Here is a 21,724-nt window from a genome sequence, read left to right on the forward strand (position 1 = left end):
GTATTGCTTTAGATTTTCTTTGTGTTAATTCATATTCTACTGAGCAGCATGGGTGTCTCTATATATGTAAAGATAAGGTACAGGCTCTTTCATGAGAGAAAAAAATTAGATTTCAAGGCTTTCTAAATCTCACGGTGGAATACAAATTTAAATTATAAGTAGACACAGCAAATGAATAATATAATACAGCCACAGAGCTAAATAGGGTGACTTCCAGCGGTCAGGTTCTGCCATGATCTCCTATGGCACTAAGCACTAAGGCTTTGCCTGTACAGTGAGCCACTCTTTGTACTCCTGTAGTTCAACTGTTAGGGTGCCTTTATTGTTAGACCAAAGTTTAAAAACTCTTTCGTTTTGGAACTTAACAAATATTCACTTACTAAAATATTAATTGTGTCTTTCTTTATGAAAGGAAGCTTTAGTTCCTTTGGAAAATGGTGGATAAACAAATTAAGTACTGTCAGAAAATAAAAGGCTCAATTAAAGCTGTTGTGTTAATTACTAAAAAATTAACTGATATTGTAATACTGTCAGAAAATCTTGATGAAGACTAGGTCTTTTATTTAGCTCTCTTCAGAATGAGTGTTTACCCTTCACATGAATTTAACTGGTTTTAGAAGCATTTTGTGGTATAAGTGTGTGGTATGTGAAGGAGTCATAAAGAATGCAAAACGTGGAAGTGTGAACATCATTTTTTCTATTGGGGTTGCATGCCAGCAGAAAAAAACATAATGAAGCAAACATGTACACAGCTGTTGTTATTTTCTAGATGGCAGGCTTGGAAGTTGGGAAGAAAATCTTTGCCATTAACGGTGACCTGGTTTTTCTGCGACCCTTCAGTGAAGTGGATTGCTTCCTGAAAGCCTGTTTAAACAGCAGAAAGCCCCTGCGGGTTCTTGTGAGCACTAAACCTCGGGAGTAAGTTATCATTCCTTGGGGGAAATTTTACAAACAACAATTGAAGTGAATTTTAAGACCAGTGGAACTTCAGAGAGCACTACTCTAAAGTTATTTTAAATGCTGTATCTGATCTGACTTTGCAAAGTCAAGCAATTTGATTTGCCCTGATTTCATTTTATTTGTGAGTCAGCAAAAGAATCACGAGTACTTTAGATCTTCAGCTCTGCAGCTTTAAATACATGCAGGTACTGCAAGTTTAAATGAAGTTTCCTTGATTATATGGACAGTTTTGATCACTTATCTCTTGCTGTGTGTATTAAATTCCTGTGTCTGGGGATTAGTTGGTGGCTTGGCATAGTCAGACTCTGTGGTCTCATGGGCCCCTTCAGCTTGTGTGTTGGTGGTGTAAACAGCAGGAGGAAATAAACCGTTCCTCATCTTTATGTAACAGATGCATTTCTGTACAGTTTTGACCATTCCTACCTAAACACAACTTTTGTTATGTAAAAGAAATACAAAGTGAGGCTTAATGGGTGGATTCAGTAAATATGTAAATGAGCAAAAGTATATTAGAAAAGTTATTCCAGTTTTTGCTAGGTTATGCATAACAAGGAGACTAAGAAAAACTTGTCAGGAGTAATTTTGATCAAAATTTGCAGAATAAAGACGTGCCATCCTCTATTACCATATAGCATACGTGAGTGCCTTGCTCAGAAATGGCTCTGGTTACGTGGTAGCTTGAAGATCTTTTCTCCTCTTAAAAAGCAAAGGTGTCTTGAGAAGTAAAATGGCACCCACAACTGGCAGAAGAGGAAAAAAATAAATAGGGCATAAAGATGCTTATCTGGACTGATACTCCAACACCTGCTCCCACCCTAAGCAAACAAAAATAACTATTAAAGAATCCCCCAGACCACAGGGTTGTAGAAAGCCTAAAAGGCATATCTTGGCTTTTCTTCAATGCAAATCTTGGTTTAATTTCTGACTCAACTTGTGGGTGAATTTCAAGGTTGACAGTGATGTTCTAGTGAATGAAGAGTTCACAGGAGACAAATTTGTTTCTCAGTGTTCCCTGCTTTTTGTCAGGAGCTGCTGCTAGTGCAGCTGAGTTGACAGAAGACAGTTCTCTCCTGAATTCTTAGCCTAAACTGCCAGTGATGGTCTTTCATTGTTCATTAATGTGTTCTCAAGGTGGTTTCAGAATGCAACCATATAGATGGTATCAATAGTTAATATATGAGTACATTAAATGATGTTATACTTACAAAAATATTTAAAGTAAAAATTTATGAATATCAATATATTATTATATTTTAAAAGAATTAAAGACTTCAGTGACTTTTGGATCTCACCTCTGATGATAATCATCTCCAAATGCTTTATGTATACTAGAAAATAAGAATTACAAGAAATGATGCAATTCTGTTATTCAAAACTGCCTGTAAATCAAGTTTGTTATAGTTCAAATGTATTTTAAAATCAATTTCCAGCATCAATTTGAATTTGTTTGCTTTTGCAATGGGAAATGGAGCTCGGGGCAGAGATCCCTGAAATAATAACAGAGCTGGCTCTGGATGGAAAGGCTGCAAAGTTAAATCAGTGTACTGTTATGCATGACCTAACTAGCTCTGATAAGGGCTAATGCAGCTGTGTTGCTCTTTGTAGACTGTGAGCTGATATCATGAGGGGATGCTAGCTTACTTTGGGTGAGCTCAGAGCTTAATTTTAAGGAGTAGATGTGAATTTTGATTCTCAGAATTGTTTCTGTTGGTTAGGTTTGTCAGTATGTTTATTACTCTTGTTCTTAGACCAAGGAGGAGCGCAGCACAATGTGCTTACAAGTCATACAAACAGCAGTAGATGATTCTTGCTTTACAAAACTCAGTGCTTTCCGTAGCTGCTCAGAAAAACTGCAATAAAACATTATTTCAAGAAGACTCAGCAAGAAGAGGCACAGGTTGCTGGGAGTGCCTGATGCCTCTTTGCAAGGTTGGGATGACAAAGAGTTTTTTTGCAGAGGGTGAGCTGTGTTTGAGGAGCTGTGTTGCCCCGTGAAGGAGCTACAGGAAGAGGTGAACAGGCTCTGCAGTATTTCAGTAAATGAGCAAAAGACAGACCAATTCTTTTCAGCAACACTACAGTCTCAGACTCGCAGGAGTCTTGAACCTCTGCTGTGGTGAAGAAGCAGATGGACTCAGAACCCTGCAGGATGATTAGTCAAAGGACTGTTAGCCAAGGGTCTGTTGAAGATGAAGGCTGGAGGCACATCACAGCACGTACCAAGAAGAACATTCCTCCTTCTCTGAATTTGACAAGTAGGACTGGTACCTTTTACAACAGGCATGGGGCTCTGGATCTAGAAGGCCAAACAACTGATGAGGTGGGCAAAGATCTTCTGGGGTGGTGGGACCTCCTGAGACAACACCACCTGCGCCCTGCATCAAGACCTCCTCTGCTAACAGGAAAAGAAGGGTAGCTGTAATAGGAGACTCCCTTCTAAGGAGGGTCCGATATGCAGACCAGACCCAACCCACAGAGAGTTTTCTGTCTCCCAGGGGCTTGGATAAGGGACATTACTGGAAAACTCTCCAGTCTACTAATACCCTCTGATTACTCTCTGCTACTGATTTTTGAAACTGGCAGCAGTGAGATAAAAAAGAGAAGTCTGAGGGCAATCCAAAAAGACATCAGTGTCCTGGGACAATTGGTTGAGAGAGCAAGAGCACAGTAGTTGATTTCATTGATTCTTCCAGTAACAAGGAATAATTGTGATAGGAGTAGGCAGATCCATCAGGTCAATGCGTGGCTCCAAGGTTGGTGTCAGAAAAAGCAGAAAAATTTTGTGTTTGTTGATCATGGGATGATCTACTCAACGGCTTGTCCGCTGACACCTGGCAGGATTCATTATTTCGGAGTGAAAATGTTTTTGCAGGTGCTGGGATCCATCAGTGCTGGTCACTTTTTAAACATCACCTCCTGAGGGCACAGGAGCAGGCAGTTCCCAAATGTTGTAAGTCAAGTAGGGAAGGCAGAAGGCCAGCTTGGTTCAACAGGAATCTCCTCTTGGAAATAAGATGAAAAAGGAAGGTATATGCTCAATGCAAGCAAGGTCAAGTTAAATGGGAAGAATACAGAGATGCTGCTCATTACTGCAGGGAGAAAATTCACCTGGCCAAAGGTCAACTGGAGTTGAAGGTGGCTGGAAATGTGGGGGAAAATAAAAATAGTTTTTTCAAGTATATTAATGGCAACAGGTAATGTAAAAATAAGGTTAGCCTGTTACAGGATGAGGATGGTTACCTCACAAATGGGGACAGGGACAATGCAGAGGTGTTTAATTTATTCTTCACCTCCATCTTCAACATGGGTGATGGACCAAAGGGGGTCTCAATGCCCTGAGCTAGAGGACCATGAGTGCGAGAATGGTTGACTCCCAGCCAACCCTGAAATTGTGTAAGATCTGCTGCTTCAGCTGGATCCCTACAAATCTATGGGGCCTGATGGTATTCATCCAAGAATCCTCAAAGAGCTAGTCATTGTAAAGCTTCTCTTGATGATTTTGAGTTGTCTTGGGAATCTGAAGAGGTCCCACCTGACTGGAAGCTGGCATACATTGTCCCAATTTTCAAGAAGGGCGAGGAAGAGGACCTGAGAAGGTACAGGCCTGTCAGTCTCACTTCTGTGCCTGGTGAAATTATGGAGAAGATTATTCTGGGAGGTATTGAAAAACACCTGAGAGACAACGCAGTCATTGGTCACAGCCAGCATGGCTTCGTGCGAGCAAAGTCCTGCTTATCAAATCCTATCTCCTTTTATGACAGGGTAACTCACTGCAGTCTGCAACTTCCTCTGGAGCAGAAAAGGAGGGGCAGGCACTGATCTCTTCTCTGTGGTGACCAGTGACACAACCCAAGGGAAAGGCCTGTAATTCTGTCAGGGGAAGTTTAGGTTGAATGTTATAAAAAGGTTCTTCACCCAGAGGGTGGTTGGGCATTGGAGCAGGCTCCCCAGAGAAGACGTCACAGTACCAAGCCTGACAGAGTTCAAGAAGTGTTTGGACAATGCACTTGGGCACATGGTGTGGTTCTTAGGGTACCTGTGCAGGGCCAGGAGTTGGACTTCGATGATCCTTGTGGGTCCCTTCCAATTCCACATATTCTATGATTCTGTTAAATTGTAATATGGGTCTAGGCTCTGCAGTCTTCTGCAGCTTGTCTGATCAGGGCTGCTGTGATCTCTGGTCCCCACACTCTGTCCTTTTGGCTGGGAAAGACTGCCTGCCTTCCCAGGGCTTTCAGTGTTGCTGTGCTGTGGCAACTTAGCCTTAGTCCTTTTGGGGGGAATTTTAAAGCTACAGTAGTGTTTTGATTATAATCAGCATATTGAATTTCCCCGTGGAATAAATTGCTTCTGCTGTCTCAGCTTGCTCTTAACTTCTGATGTCAGTGGTGCATGGTATCTGGAATATGAATGGTGCAAAATCTGAAACTGATTTGAATAGAAGTATGGAGTTTTATACCCTTGTAACCTCCATACTGTTGAATAACGAAATGCTACCTTTTGCTACATTCATATTGAATCTTTGCTTATATCAGGACAGTGAAGATTCCTGACTCTGCAGATGGACTTGGATTCCAAATCCGGGGCTTTGGCCCATCCGTTGTCCATGCTGTTGGGAGAGGTAAGCTGTAAGAACTGTCAATGGTACTGGTAAATATACATTTAACATCTCAATGACGTGGGTGAGATAAGTCAAAATTAGGTCCAGTAATCCATCTTAGATTTTTATTTTCCCCAAAGTAAAAAACCATATTAAATAAACCCAAATAAAATTATTTTTTGTACTTATGCTCTGTAAGCTTTGGATACATCTTCCAACTTTTCTTTTAAATGTAGCTATACCAATGTAGGAAAGTTAAATTAAAGCTGTGCATTCTTTACAGATTAAGGAATAGCTGAAGGATGCAATATCACTTTGTCCAGTGAATGGCTGTTGGGAACCTGTGTGCTAATTTGTTAGATTGCTGTGTGGTTCTGCAATGTTCTGAAAACATTTTACAAAAAAATATGCCTTTTACAATTCTTCTCAAGAGCATTAGTGACTTTGTCTTAGTAATTGCAGATGTTTCATGTAAATACTATCTTGGGATGTGATTTTCAGCTGCTTACTATCCTAACCCAATATTTTTTACCAGTGCACTTGCGGTATAAGAGGTTGGAGCATTTTTTCTTACTGTCTCATGTTGTTTATGGTAGAGCAAACTGTATTTTCAGCTACTGTGGGACAGTTGTGTCTCTTCCCCTGCTCCTGCCTTTGTAACTGAGGAATTAAAAGTGAACTGATCTGCAGAGCAGCCAGATTTGAACAGAGCTTGATGACTTTTTTCCTAGACTCTTGTGCCAGAAATTAGATTTTCAAAAGAAAGACTAATAAACTGCAGACTTAGTAGCTGATGTGATAATTATTTCTGCACCTGGATCTCAATGCAACTGCCTATCATTATTCATTAATCACATACTTTATTCCAATTAGCCTCAACAATATGCAAGTGCTTGCTTGTGTGGTTTGCTAAACCTGGCAGATTTTAAGCATATGCTTACATACTTTGCTGAATTGGGACCTTGGGGTTTTCTGAAGAGAGATTTGGGTTTTTTTTCTTGAGAGAGATATTTGATAAGATCTACTTATATGTTTATTTTAAAGTCTTTTTGGAGGGAGGGGAGATTGCGATAGCTGGTAATAGTGTAATTTCTGATGACTTTATATTAGATTTTAAATGCAGCTTTAATCTAATAGTGATAATTCTTAAAATGAGGGAAGCTCGTATATTCTGTAAGTTATTTCCTTGTCAAATATGCTCAACTGACAAGTCATGAAGTCGTGACAAGCTTTTCTATTTTTCAGCCCTGCAAATTCAGTCTAGCCTTTTCTTACATAGCCCCTAGCTTCTGCACTCCGGTCTGGCAGTCTCTAGGCAATAGATTTTTACTTCCTTGGCACCTCTGTGGCAGTATCAAGAGAGATGTAAGGAGGCGAATGTTCAGGTAGCTGGAATTAAGGTCATACTCCAGCAGACTGTCTTTCAGGAGTGAGTAAAAGACCTGGAGACAACTGCTATTTTTGTAGTGCCTATTCAGTCACTAGATTTTCCTAAGGTGGTTGTTCCATTGTGAAAATAAGTTGCTGAACAAAATATTTTATATTGCTTAAAGAGAATGGGTTTTTTAGGTGTCATCTTGCATGTATCCCCCTGTCCCACCCTCTGAGAATTTAATTTGAGATATTCTACTTATTTATCTATGAGTATTTTGATTTAAAGCTGTAAGGTCCTCTTCTGTAATTGTGTTGGTAGAGAATATGAAAATAAGCAAAAGATCTTTGGAAATGTCTTTGGAATTGAGATATTTCACTTCATGTTTAACATGATACTCTAGTATGCTTTTATACTTCTTTATGTATTGCCAGAAAGCTTCTGTTTTGTATGTAAAATTGAAACACCTGAATTAAACAAGAAACTCATAACTTGGGTCATATAAAAGTAGACTAAGTTGTAATTAGCGACTTTCAAGCTAGAGCCATTTTATCCTTTTAAAGTCCTTTCCTTTGAGGTGAATTTTCTACATTTTCATATTACTAGTAAATGTTTGTTGTTTTGCCTTTAGAAAGTTGTCTGGTCTCTTCTGCTGGCAAACTCAATTTTCTTGGAGTCCAGCTGGTCCACAGAAGTACTCTGTGGTCAGGGGAAGTATGTAAGGATCAGTCAGACCAGGTTCTGATTTAAAAAAAAAAAGTTTTTTGGACTGTAAGCTTGAAACGAGATGTTTAGAAAAGGAAGTCTGCTGACTATGTGGGTTTTTATTGATAGGAACAGTGGCAGCTGCGGCGGGTCTCCACCCTGGCCAGTGCATAATCAAAGTGAATGGAATTAATGTCAGCAAAGAGACTCATGCAAGTGTTATTGCTCATGTCACAGCCTGCAGAAAGTACAGGCGGCCAATGCAGGTATGTCTCATTTGGTGCCCTTGCACACTTTCTTCTAGCTTTCTCTTTTTGGTCAAAGTAAACAGTGTGGTGTTTATCTCTGGGTACATATCTGTTGTGTTTGAGTGGGATGGGAGGAAAAGAGGGGTGAATAAAACTGAAGGGAAGCCAACTGAAATATAAAAGCTGAAGATTGCTCAATATATTGGTGATATTAAAGATCTGCTTAATTTCTGCACTGAAATAAGTACCAGAGATAATTTTTATATGGTCTTTTTAAAGGGTTATTTCAAACATTTCTGCAGTCCTATGCAGAAAGCATTATGAGGTATATTCTCATCTTGATGGAGAGGGAATCACACAGCTTGCTGCCTGCTCAGCAGCAGGGGAATGAAATGCATAAAATGGATCTTCTTCCAGAATTTTGTTACGCTTCAGTACACAGAGAGCAGAGTGCATGTATTCCATCCAGAAAGTCTGAGTTCCCATTGCATTCCAATCTTCAGAATAAGCATAGATTCAAGGACTCAAAATTTCATTTTTTTTAATGCATGCAAATTTTGTTATCTCTTTCATATTCGTTGAGGCAAAAATCTCAGGCTTCCAAGACACAAATTTAAGGAAGAAAAACAAACCAATCTGGATTCTATAACGTAATCTTCCAATTCCCTGCAATTTTTTCATAAACTGTGAACCAATATCATTAATTAACCTCACAAACTCTTCAAGTATGTGTTTACTGAGGAGAAAAATCCAATTAAAATCAAGACTTAAATCCTTCTCCCACACCTACTGCATAGTTATAAGAATTATATGGTTAGAACTGTGTCATATAAATACAGCCTTTATGAAAATTTTCTCGGGATGTTTGTGTTTAAGTGATAATACAGAATTGAAATTATTACATGGTATATCAAGATCAAGCTCACCTATTCTTTAAAGGAAGATGCACTCTAGTTAAGAGAGACCATCTTGTGCACTAGTAGCAAAACTGGCTAGAATAAAAGATAAATTAAATTCTTTATAGCAGTTTTGTTCTCTCTGTGTGTAACTGTAGACTTCCTATGGATATAAGTGACATCCAAAAAGGGTTGATTAATGCTGGCTGGTGAGAATGCTTTGACATGAAGATTGACTTCAGGTTTTTCGATCCACTTGTATAATAACTTGAAGTTTTTTCCTACACATAGTATTTATTTCAATTTTTAAAAGTAACTGATCATAATTCAGCAAATCACAGATAACTAGAATTCCCCAGAGCGACAAGAAGAACATCATTTAGGATGCAGTGTTATCAAAAACTATGGGAGAATTGTCTAGACTGAAGCAAATGGTAGTATTCCCACTGATGCCAAAACAGCTAAAATTTAATTTCCTATTAAGAAATTTGGTTGGGGTTTTTTTATTATTTGGAAAATGACTATGTATTTCTCCTATTTTGTAAGTACAGTGCATTAGCCTATCATTTAATTACCAGGAATATTGTAGTCTCTCCCGTGGTTGCCAGTTGCATAATTGAAAGGGAATCTTTTTCTGTTTCTTCTATCTTCTATTTCTCACGGTAAGGAATCTCCTAGTCGCCTGGAGCATGAAGCTTCATTTCAGATTCTTTCAGTGAATTACTGTATAACTTCTGCTGGATAATGTTTATCTTCTGTCTTGTCTGAATAAAGAAAATTGAAACCAGATTTTACTTCTTGGAATTACAATTTCTTTGCAGTGATACTAATCATGATGTGACAGATTTATGCTTAGTTTGTTCTCCTGTAATGATTTTGAAGAACATTGCTCCAAGTCATATTGCATTAGATTGGTTGTTAACTTTTGGAGAAGGGTCTTCTGTTTAAGTAGTCAGTATTTCCTATTAGAGATTGGCATGGCAGTCTCCATGCTGCCAAGCAAGCCTGTAAGAATCCGTAACTCAGCATCAGGCTTTGAGGTGAACCTGCAAAGAAGCGTGGATTTCGGAAGCATTCCTGTTGATCAGCTTCTGCACAGGTGTCTTCCAACAATCAACACAGAGCTCTGAAAGTTAAGCTTATTAAAATATTTCATGCCACTGAGTGAAGAGCAAGGCATAGATGAATCTGTGAAACCTAGAGACACCGTATCGATGGGATAAAGAGAGAAGCCGAATGTTGTATTTTAGCAGAGGATAACCGGATGTATTTTGCTCTTGGCATGAAGATTTTAACATTCAGCCTAAATGTTTGTTATTCTTGCTTAACTTTGAATTCTTCCATGAACTTCTTTTTGAATTCAGATTTGTCATAATCATTCTGCTGTAGCTGTGATTAGCTGACTGTCGAGCTTGTTTTGAAGTGTAAGGGACAAAGAGTAGTCTGGAGATGCCATGCTTGACAGGGCCTTCCACAAGGGTCTGATGGACATGTGGCTGAGTTACAGACTGGATAGAACAAGATATAAGACATATACATGGCTTCTTTAAAGGTTGTATGACCCATGCAAGTCACAATTCCTGTCCTTGTGTGTCACTCAGCCACAGAAGATGGTGGATTTTTGGAGCCTGTGATTCTTTTCTTTTGGGGGGTGGGGGGGGGGGTAGTGCAGGGGGGCTCTAATCTCTGGGAAAAAATAAAAACCATTTATTACTACACTAGTAAAATAAGTGTAGTAAAGACAAATACAAGTCATGAAGGCTGTAGTGTGGTTCTTTGTGCCGGTGACACCTGGGTGATAGGTTAGCTGGACATTCTCTGTCTTTGGTTGATATTCCACAACATTTGCCACCAGATTTGTGGATGCACAGCAGATTTAGCAAAGAAAAAACAGGTTCTTTTTTTTTTCCCCATGATTTCTTGGGGAAAAATAATTTTCAATCTTCAATTTGATTTGAAATGTCCTAAATTATTTTTGACAGAGACATGACACTGATGGATGTCATGCTGTCACAGACTTCATACTGTCTCATGACAATATATGATGAAATAAAAAATAACTTGCCAAAATTCTTCAGATGGTTTTATACAATGCCAAAATTCTCTGTAATTTTCTTTTTTTTTTAACTTAGACCTTAAAAATAGTGAAATAGTTGCTATCAGTTGCACTTGCAAAGCTTTTTCTAGCTGTCTATTTTTTGTTGTTTTTCTAGCAAGATTCTATACAGTGGGTTTACAACAGCATTGAAAGTGCACAGGAAGATCTTCAGAAAACAAACACCAAACCCTCTGGAGATGACGGAGGCGATGCCTTTGACTGTAAAGTGGAAGGTATGTGATGATTGTTTGATTTTGTTGTTGCTGAGAATGTTATTACAATGCAAGGTAAATGTAGGCAGTGGGTTTGTTTGCAGAGAGGAAATTTTGAGCAGATCATAAGATGTGTTTTACATAAGGATTTGCTTTCTTATGTATTCTGAATATATAAATTTAACATGCTATTCTTTGAAAATTACTATCTTTCCCATTTAGAGAAAATACTTCTGTGAACACTTTGGGGGAAATCTGTTCATTTTCATTTGTAAGAAACATACAGGCATTACCTGATTTATTTTGACCACTAGTAATAATTTATGACAGACTAGATACATTAGTCATTACTGCATGGGAAATAACAAAACAGCTATCCTTCATACCTTCATATCCTTAATTATTTTCAGTCAATTAACATTTAGATAAAATTGCATTCATATGCATCTTGTAATTAAAGAGAGTTAACATATGAACTGTATTTTATGTTCTCTTCATAAATGCAGATATTGTGGTTTCATTTCTGAATGTTGACAGTTTTCATAGTCATCTTCTACTTTATTTAGAAATTCTGTTTTCCCATTTTTGGGTCTTTCTTAATGTCTCTGGATTGTAAATTAAATGGAATTAGCCCCCTTCAATAACTGTTTGTAAAGAAAGAGGCTGTCTGTTTTGCAGTCCAGTATTTTAGCATCTATTAATCTACTGGTGTTCTGATTTTTAAATTGTTCAGCCAGGTCTTTTAATGAATGGTTTTAAATAGAATGATCAGAACATACCTGTTTCTAGAATGTTTGCCTATGTCATTTTTAGTTCATTTAATGACCAGGACTTGTCAAATGATTTGTGTTACTTTATTTATTCTAGAGGTAATTGACAAATTTAACACTATGGCAATAATTGATGGGAAGAAAGATCATGTGAGTTTGACTGTTGACAATGTTCACCTGGAGTATGGCGTGGTTTATGAGTATGACAGCACAGCTGGAATTAAGTGCCATGTCTTGGAAAAAATGGTTGAACCAAAGGGATTTTTCAGTTTGACTGCAAAGGTATGAAGCATTTTTTGTATGTTAATGCTTATTGTGTTTAATACCAATGGAGTAACATGTATCTTTTTAAAAGTCTTATGATTCTATGTCTTTCGTTTGATACCTTATAATCGATTGCCTTTATCTCTTGGATGTTTTGGAGGATGATTGTGGACTCAGGAAGCCAAATGAGTTATGTTGTCATTATAAATTGAGCCTTTAAATTTAAAAAAATGTTAAACGATCTGCAAAGTCTTCCATTCCTCCTGCCCCTCTCCCTTATTTCTTAATTGCCAAATAAAACTTGAAAGAAAGTCAAAGATTGACTGAAATGTCTACAAAGGCTATGTACTACCCTCATCTCGTCAACATACCTTTTACTTAGTTTTCTCTCACCATCGTGGCAAGGCTTCAGTTTTTGCTACGCAGTACAGCTTATTCTGTGCCCAATTTCCTGGCCTTTTTGTGCAGAATATACAAGAGGATAACACGAACTTTTCTTTTATGCTTTTTCAGTGTGTTAGTATTCTGCCAAACCAGAGGTTTTCTAGAAGTAGTGAACCAATTAATTCAGCAGCTTTGCATAATATGTGATCATCAAGTAAATACAGCAGATAATGTATTTTAGAGGAGCAATAGTGGTTACATTAGTAGGAAATTAGTAGTAAATCCATTATCAGACAATGTCATGAGAAGCCAAGCAAAAATACTTAGGGTATAACTTAGCAGGGAATAGATTAAGAAAACCTCTTTACAGCCCACATTTCATTTGTTGTTGTTGTGCACCATTGCCTGTAATGTTATCAGGCTTTTCAGCTTTAGTTATAAGAGATGATTAGTAAGGGGAAATTTTAGTCAACTTAATTTCATAACTACTTCTCGTGTTTTTATTATCTTAGATTCTTGAAGCACTGGCAAAAAGCGATGAACATTTTGTGCAGAATTGCAACAGCCTCAATTCCTTAAATGACGTGATCCCCGCTGAACTTCAAAGTAAATTCAGTGCCATTTGCAGCGAGAAAATTGAGCATATCTACAGAAGAATCTCTAGTTACAAAAAGGTGTGATCTGCATGTCCTAAGCTTGATTATGTTTGTCTTTTAAGGGAACAACAGGGGAATGTTGTACAGTTTGAATAACTTCAGTCTATGGCAATGACAAAAATGTGTCTGAAAGTTCAGCTGTGAATGCCTTAATTGAGTAATTGCATCAATTGTTTTCAAACCATTCTCTTTATTATCCCTTTTTTAGACATTGGGTAGTTTGTATCCTTCCTTGTTTGCTGTGTTCAGTTATAGACAATCAACTGCATATTTCTGCAAAAGGGCCATCATTCTTGTAAATGCCTTAAAAACCAATACTCTAGTGAATTTGCAGATGTTAACCAAAAATGAAGCAATAACAACAGAATTGGTTTTTTTCTTTCTAGTGCACTACTTAAATACCAAATTGTAACCCTTTTATTCATCTTTTAGGGTCTAGCATAACTGTTAATAGTAACATTTCTGTAAATTATTAGCTTCACTTGGGTTAATAAAACATAATAGCATGGAAAAATGGAGAAGGTACTGACTTTCATATGCTTGAGATCTAAATTAATGATATGTGAATGAATAAATACCCCAGACTATGACCTCTAGCTGCTGCCAGTGCATTTTGCTATAGTTGTTCAACCAAGCAGAGCGTCAATGACCATTTGCCATTTTTTTAATGCAAACTCTTTTTCTCTTCCAGACTCCTAGTTCCTCTCTCATGGAACTTAATTGTGGGGGGGTGAATTACTTTGATGTAGACTCAAAATGGCTCAAAAAAAGTGGGTCTACCCTGTCTTACCTCTTTTGGGGATCTGAGTTGTGGCCTTTACAAACTGGTCTGTTCTGAGAGTTAATGCATGAAAAACTGAAAAGAAGAAAATAAAAGGAAAGGAATAGCAAGTTGAGTGCAGGAGCTTTACATATTTCTAGAAGCTGCATTCAAAAGAGTGGATAATTTTTTTTGGTTTTCAAAGGAATTGTAGGGAGAACTGTTAGGAATACCTGTAGCTTTGGTAGGATGAAGGCCAAAAAGCAGCTTGTCAGACTTTTCAGGATGCGCTCCAAAAAGAAATGTAATAAACTGAGTTGCATCAATGTAGGCGTCAAAAGAGTCCTGATGCTGCATTAGCAAACATCTGATCTCTCCATTGTTTGCAGAATTACAAACCTCCATGTTTCCAATTTGATTAAAATTCAAAATATCCTTTTTAAAAACAAAAGTCAATGGTTTTCATACTAGTCGTTACAGTTTGAGTAACATGCAGGTGATTTATACATTTTCTGTGGCTGAAAATTTTGACTATGATATACAGTCTCTACGGAGGAGGCCAAGACAGTAAATCAAATTTTGTTGCGTTTGCTGGATGTGAAACAAACAGCCTCAGGGAAGTTTTTGTTGTTCTTACACTGTCTAGAAGCAGATATTGCTGATACAGACTGCTCTTTAAATCTCATCTGCTCAAAAATCAGTAGTTTCACAGTTACAGCTTTTAATGACAATTAGTAATGCAGTGGATTTCAGGAATAGATGTGTCATTTTCTTGGCAAGGTAAAGGTAACCATAGTTACAGGAGACTTTTGGAGTGCCTGAGCCCAGCTTGGCTCCTGGTTTCACTGTGAAAGTTCGAATTCTATAAATATAAGCCTTGTAGATTTCTGCAGTTCCTACTATTATTATTATCAGAACATTTTGCTCCTAATAGACTTCGATTCCAGTGCCATGAGTCCCAGATGTTTCTCAACAGATATATGAGAAGAATTTTGGTCCTGACTTATGACCTGATTAAATCATAGCCAGCATTTGGTCTCTCTGGAGCCGGATGTGTGGGAGATTGAGATGTGAAATATGTACTGTCTGCAGAAACATTTTCATCGTTGAATGTCCTTAATGCCCTTCTTAACCATTTGTACATTCTTCAGCCTTTGAACAATTCCATAATTGGGTTTCTTGTAACCCTCCAGATCTTGTTGTGATCTAATGATTTAAATGTAATTAACCCAACAAGTGTTCATCTAGCTGAAGTAATATGACCCCAAAATAAACAGAAATTTAAATCCCGGCACAGAAACATCTTACTTTGCAGAAGGGATGTGTCTTAATTCAACTGAAGTGTTGTTTTTGAATTGATTTGAATTTTTACTGACATTTGTTAGGGAAGAAAGTTTGCAAGTTAACTTTGAAAATATTCTTATGCATGAGCTGTGGTTCGTAGCTGAAGTAGGTCTGTGTAATATTTTGACTGGAGAGATACTATGATTAAAACACAGATTACATCTTGCCAGAAAAAACTCTTCCCTAACAACAAACTGCACTGGAAACGACACATATTGACAAAAATCCAGCTTGTGACTGACAAATCTCTTTTCCATTGGAAGAGCTTGATTGCATGACTTTTATTATTCTGAAGTAGATGTAGTTTCTGAGTGTTTAGTTAGTCTTCACCATTTTGGGTTGACTTCTTCTCATCTTGAAAACCAAATAACTCTAAATCTATTCAAGATTGCCCAAAATTTCAGATGTTGGAGTGAGGGAAATGTGGCTAAGCACTATATTAGAATTAGATCATAAAAAATATTCCTCATTGCTGAGCTGATATGTAGGGGGGAGAAGAAAGAGGTGGTGGTGTAGGAAAGTCTGTAAAATGCGGTGTTTCCTAATGCCACTCAAAATAGAAGAATATTTGAGGTTGGAATAGACCTCTGCAGGGCTTGTCCAGCCAATCCTGCTTAATCAGGGCCACCTGGAGATGGTTGCCCAGGACCATCTTTGAGGAGAGAGATCTGACCTCTCTTCCCTGAACCTCTCTGCACAACTTGTGCCAGTGCTCAATCACCCTCACAGTGCAAAAGTGTTTCCTGATGTTCAGAGGAAACTCCTGTATTTAAGGCTGGGCCCATTGCCTCTGGTCCTGCTATTGGGCACCACTGAAAACAGCCTGGCTCTGTCCTCTTTGCACCGTTCCTTCAGGTATTCATACACATTGACTTGTTTTCCCCTGAGCTTTCTCTTCTCCAGGCTGAAGGGTCCCAGCTCTTTCAGCCTTTCCTCACAGGAGAGATGCTCCAGTCCCTTCATCATCTCAGTGGGCTCACCTTCACTGGGCTCTCTCCAATATGCCCATGTCTATTTCTGTGAAGCCCAGACTTGGACCCAGTACTGCAGGTGAGGCCTCACCGCTGCTGAGGAGAGGAACAGGATCACCTCCCTCAACCTCCTGGCAATGCTTCTCCTAATGCAGGAGGATAGGATGTAATTAAAGAGGACTTCCTCCTCCTTGAATATGGAATCCAGAATTCATACTTTCTGATTTGTCTTTATTATAGCTTCAGACAAAAATTTTGTGAATTTTTGGAAAATACTGACTTGAAAACATCTTGAGGTGTTTATAAATGTCGTGAGCAGTACAGCACATGATCATAAAGCAGTTTGAGACTTGCTCTCCAGAAAGACACTTAATTTTTTATTATGTTCCATGGGAAATGAATTCTATCTCTCTGTTACAAAGCTAGTTACTTCTTAAAAAATCATTTACTTCAAAAAATGACCCCTTAAAAATGTAAAATGAAAAATATTTTTCTTTCCCTTTTAGAGAAAGATGGAAATTAAGAGGTCAAGACTCCTAAGTCAAGGATAACTGAAATATTTTAAGCTTTTGTTTTCTAGTTAGGTAGACAAGTATTGTCAGCTAAGCACGGACACAAGAAGAGCTGCTAATCAAAATGTGGTTTTCTTTCTCACTTCTAGTTTTCAAGAGTATTAAAAAACAGAGCTTGGCCTACCTTCAAACAAGCTAAGTCAAAGATCTCACCACTTCACAGCAGTGATTTCTGTCCAACCAATTGCCATATCAATGTGATGGAAGTGTCTTACCCGAAGACCTCAACTTCCCTGGGTAGTGCCTTTGGCGTACAGCTAGACAGCAGAAAACATTCTTCCCATGAAAAGGAAAATAAAAACACTGATCAAGGTAAGTCAATTGAGCTTGAAAGAGGTACTTCTAGTGCTTCTGGTATAGAGTCTTAAAAGGTAATAGGTTTAGGTTTATGGCCCAAATATTAAAATTAAGAACAAGCCTTTCTTAAATCACCCTACTTTTGCTTCTTAGGCTTATTTTAAAGCATAATAAGGGGTAGTCATAATTTCACAATAACTTTTTCCTAAATAGCTTGACTTTGAAATGCAAATAAAATGCAAATTTAAATAAGAACATGAATTTTTAAACAGAAAAATATTTCAATGTCTGTTAGGTATTTTATTAACTTCAAAATATATGTTGAAAAAAAGATAATGATGTAATCCCTTTGGATTATTCCCAGGTAAACTGAATCCCATGATTTATGTCCAACATACCATTACTACAATGGCTGCCCCTTCAGGACAGTCTCTTGGCCAGCAAGAGGGCCATGGTCTGAGGTACCTCTTAAAAGAAGAAGATTTAGAAACACAAGATGTCTATCAAAAATTGCTGTTCAAATTGCAAGCTGCACTGAAAGAGGTGGAAACATGTGTCTGCCAAATAGATGAGTAAGTAAATGTTACCATCTGGACTTGCCTTTAATTTTTCCATTTAAGATAATGATAAATCTGGGCAATGCTTTTGTGTAGCATAAGAATCAATGCTGGCTTCAGATAGAATTGAAATAAGGTAAAGAATTTGAGTGCAGGTAATGTTGTATTTTGATCTTTTTCCCAGCATGCCTGACATTTTCCCCCACAGTTTGTAGTTTTTTTCCAGTTTGTAGTTTTTCTTTAGAATGTGGCAAAGTTAATTAATTTGAAGTGAGGAAAATATGAGGCACACAATGTCACCTACAATTTCACTAAGAATGGAAACAAAGGGCAGAGGTATAAAAATGGCTTTTGTTGAACTCTTCAGGTATTGCTGAATAGTCCCACAGATGAATTTTTGGGTAAGGCATTATTCACCTATTGGGAGAGCATTAGTTTGTTAGACATTTTTCAAAACTGAATTGACCTTAAGGAAGAGCTATGGATTTAGGGGGAGCCACCCTTGAGTGATTAGAACATTTGTCTTGAATGTGGGAGACTCAAGAGACTCATCAGAGTCCTAATTCAGGATAAAGATTTATACCTTGCTTTTTCATTTGTAAAGTTAGTGGGTTGACTACTGGCATCTTTGCTGTCTTGGGATAAGGATGAAGAAGGGTAAGGAGTATTTCAGTTTTGAAAGATCCCATATGTAATACAAATGTCAGAAATTAATTTTGGAAATCAAAATGGTAAAATTTTTTGAGTTTAAAATACAATCTGTCATGATCTCCAGTTTGGAGAAGTGGTGTATCGTTGTTTCTCCTCTTATCTTGAAAATTGTAGTGTGATTTGTCCTTTCATGGGTACTTAAGAATGGAATTCCTTTTTTTTCCTGTTCTCATAGTAATTGTAGTGGTTATGTAGTAATAAGTAATCGTAATGTATCACATACTGCAGTGGAAATGAAAGCAAGAGTTGACTCAGTATTTTTAAGAAGCTGTTGTTTTCTGTGCCTTTACACAGTTCTGCTAATTACCATGCTGAAGTCAATTAATTAAATTCATTATCATTTCAGTGCTTGGGTGCACTTAAAAGCAACTGTCTGTAAAACCTGTGTTGTCACTCTTCCTCATGGAAGTCAGAAAATTATATATGGAATTTTAGTCAATATTTCAGGAAGTTCCATTTGCCAGTATGCCACACCTTTCCTTTCCACTCCCTTGAGCCTGTGATACAAAAGCACAGGAAATTCTGAGCCTTTCTTTTGTATAAATGTATATATAAATACACACACCCAGATAAATTGTGTGTACAGCAATATATATATATTTATACATATAGTCATTTTAAGAGTCATGCAGTTGTGACAGTAAACACAAGGGTTCACTTGTTTCATTCCTAAATTTTCTTTACACTGACCTTGTAGCAGGTCTTGTATAAGGTACACAGAAGTATTTAGCAGATTTTACCTTTGGCTGTTTGTAAGACTGAGACTTTTCATGCTTTATTCTTCGTGGACATTGAGTGGACTGCCAGTGAGTAATTACTGTAGAGGAAAGCAGTTCTAGAGAGGAAACAGGGATAACCAAGAGACCTACTTAAAAATGCTGAACTGGGAGGAGCGAGCAGTTCAGAAGTATGTGGTATATTAGAACATAGTTACAGGTGCTAATTAACTCTTGAGATTTAGAATGTAAGAAACAAAAGATAGAGTGACACAATAGATAATGCAACAGCTGTGCTTTAATTTGAAATTTCTGTACTCCCTTAAGATGGGAGAAAATGTTTGAACATACTTCTGAATTTTTTATAAAGACAGTAGTTCTGTTTCTGTTGTGACATAGTTACAGTAAAATTGATGTCTTTTTTTACTGAATTGTTTATTATAAGCAATCCTCATTATTTTAGTATTCTCAGGACAGATAATATGAACACGGTATCACAATTTTTGATTTACGTTGATATTGTATGACAGAAAAATTGGACTACTGAATGACTTGGTATCCTTTATAACTACTGTTGAAAAACTTCCTCATTCATGTTATTAGAGGTCTCTGCTATCTGTTGAAGTCAGTATTGGTCTCTCAGCTCACATCATCCTGGGGCAGTGTTATCTGCTCAACCTCTGCTCTCTGTTAGTGAATTGAAAAATAAGTGTTTCATCTGAAGAGCAGGTCTGTGAGAGCCTATGGATTGTGGCAAGGGAACATTTAAGAGAAGATTTTGTTCTCCTAGCATTGACTGCATAAGACCTTATGGGATGATTTGCTGATAAGGTTTGGTTGGATAAGTGATATAGTACTGATGGAGAGAAATACACAGAGAACATGTATCCCCTTCCCACAGCCTCTCAAGGCTCCACTGTGTACACATTCAAATAGTTTAACAGTATCTCAGTAGTTCTTTAGTGGTCCTGCAGATACCCCGTGTTGCTGGAAGGTGTTACACAGAAATAAGTCCTTTGTCAAGTTGTTTTCTATACTGTGATTCTGCTGTGTTCTTGGTTCTCATGCACTCAGTGTTCTCCCATGATCCCTGCTGTTTTTTGGAAAGATGTCTGTTGGGAGCATACAAGAAGCTTGAACTTTTTTCAAGCCTCTGTGGAGTGTGGAAAAGGCAGAGCAGCTCAGAGGCTGCAGAAGAATTTTTGTTAGTGCTTGTGACTATCATTTTTAATTCTTTGACTAACCATAGCATATTAGTCAACATGCTAGTCAACCATGTTACGGTTGTGTTGACTTGGGTTGCACATAAGAGTAATTCCACAGGATTTTTTGAGATTTAAATTTCCCTGTTTCATGGAAATATTCTTCATAGAGACTCTCTGGCTGTTGGTTTGTATTCACTTGTGTTTCTCCTTTGAGAGCTAAACATGTAAGGTAATTTTGTTTGGGGGTAGGTCCATCTCCAGAGAAAATGTATTGTGCATGTGTTGTGTTTAAGAAGAAAAAAACAAAGTATATTTAAGAATGATTATTGGGGAGGGGATGCATCCAGGTTTTGAGTTGTGTATTTTAAACTCCCTGGTCTGAGTTTTTAAGAGCATGTTGGTGACCTCAGTAACTACCAGCTCCAGAACTTGGTAATCCAAAGTTCCATCTTTCGTTCATGGTAATTCAGCAAAAAAATTTTCCTTAGAAAAAGAGCCTGCCTGCTGAGAGAAATGGAAAAGCCCCCTTAGGAAAAGATCCAGCTACCTTAATCAGTCTTTTACTGAGCTCTTGGCAGCAGTGAGTAAACAGTCACATAAAAGAAGAGGACATAATAGTCTGTCTGTGTCTTGACAAATAATTGCTCAGGGGAAGATATTTTCAGGAGCTGAAATTGCAGTTCATTATGCTTGTTTCTTACTCTTGATTATTTTCTTGCAACAACAAAATCCCCAAGAAGTTACTACAATGAACCTCCCATTTTTATTTTTAAGTGGATGATAGTGGGAACACAAGAACAACCAAAAATGTAGATTTAATCCTTGTCCTTATCTCATCTTTCAGCAGCCAGAGCTACATGGTGGTCTTGGAATGGACATTTTGGTTTAAGAGCACTGTTAGAATGATCTGCCATGAATTTGTCTAATCCTTTTTTGAACCCCTTACATACTTTTTATTCAAAAAATAAGTTTTACAGGTATGAAGAACTGATTTCCTAAGGTTTCCACTTCCATAACACATTTATTTTAGGATAAGTTCAAAACCACATACGCTGTAGCTCGAGATCAACACTGAACACTAGTGTAAAATGTGGGCCCTATCTCTTCCTGTGCTTATGGAATCATGCTTACCAGTGACTTAAATGATTGGAAAGAGCTCAGTTGTGATTTCCTACTGATGAGAAGTGCTAAGGCATCATGTAGTCCAAAAGATGTCAGTCTAGTGGATGGGTGGGTTTAAATTCCAGTGAAATTATACCTTTAATATAATTTTTCTATATTCTAGTTGCAGTTCAGATCAGTATCTTTAACTATACATGGGATAAATCTGTCTATTCCCTTCAATAGTAAGAATTTTGTGTAACAAGATCTAACGTGTTTGAATCCTACCATGTACTTGGTAGAAAGTTTGCCAGTTGATCATTCT

At 37.6% G+C, this 21,724-nt stretch overlaps 1 protein-coding gene across 1 annotated transcript in view; it reads left to right on the top strand.

Moving 5' to 3' along the window:
• The window catches only part of PREX2 (phosphatidylinositol-3,4,5-trisphosphate dependent Rac exchange factor 2), a gene marked incomplete at its 5' end in the record, with an annotated part of 168,845 nt that overhangs the window by 81,777 nt on the left and 65,344 nt on the right, over positions 1 to 21,724 (top strand). The window contains 8 exons of the mRNA XM_082303291.1: positions 770 to 918; positions 5,496 to 5,581; positions 7,767 to 7,903; positions 10,995 to 11,112; positions 11,959 to 12,143; positions 13,022 to 13,183; positions 16,902 to 17,124; positions 17,474 to 17,681. Of these exons, the coding sequence (XP_082159417.1) occupies positions 770 to 918; positions 5,496 to 5,581; positions 7,767 to 7,903; positions 10,995 to 11,112; positions 11,959 to 12,143; positions 13,022 to 13,183; positions 16,902 to 17,124; positions 17,474 to 17,681 (1,268 nt within the window). The remainder of the gene's footprint in view (positions 1 to 769; positions 919 to 5,495; positions 5,582 to 7,766; positions 7,904 to 10,994; positions 11,113 to 11,958; positions 12,144 to 13,021; positions 13,184 to 16,901; positions 17,125 to 17,473; positions 17,682 to 21,724) is intronic.

The sequence above is a fragment of the Coloeus monedula genome (assembly GCF_965178545.1).
Source record: "Coloeus monedula genome assembly, chromosome: 1".
Taxonomy (NCBI): Eukaryota; Metazoa; Chordata; class Aves; order Passeriformes; family Corvidae; genus Coloeus; species Coloeus monedula.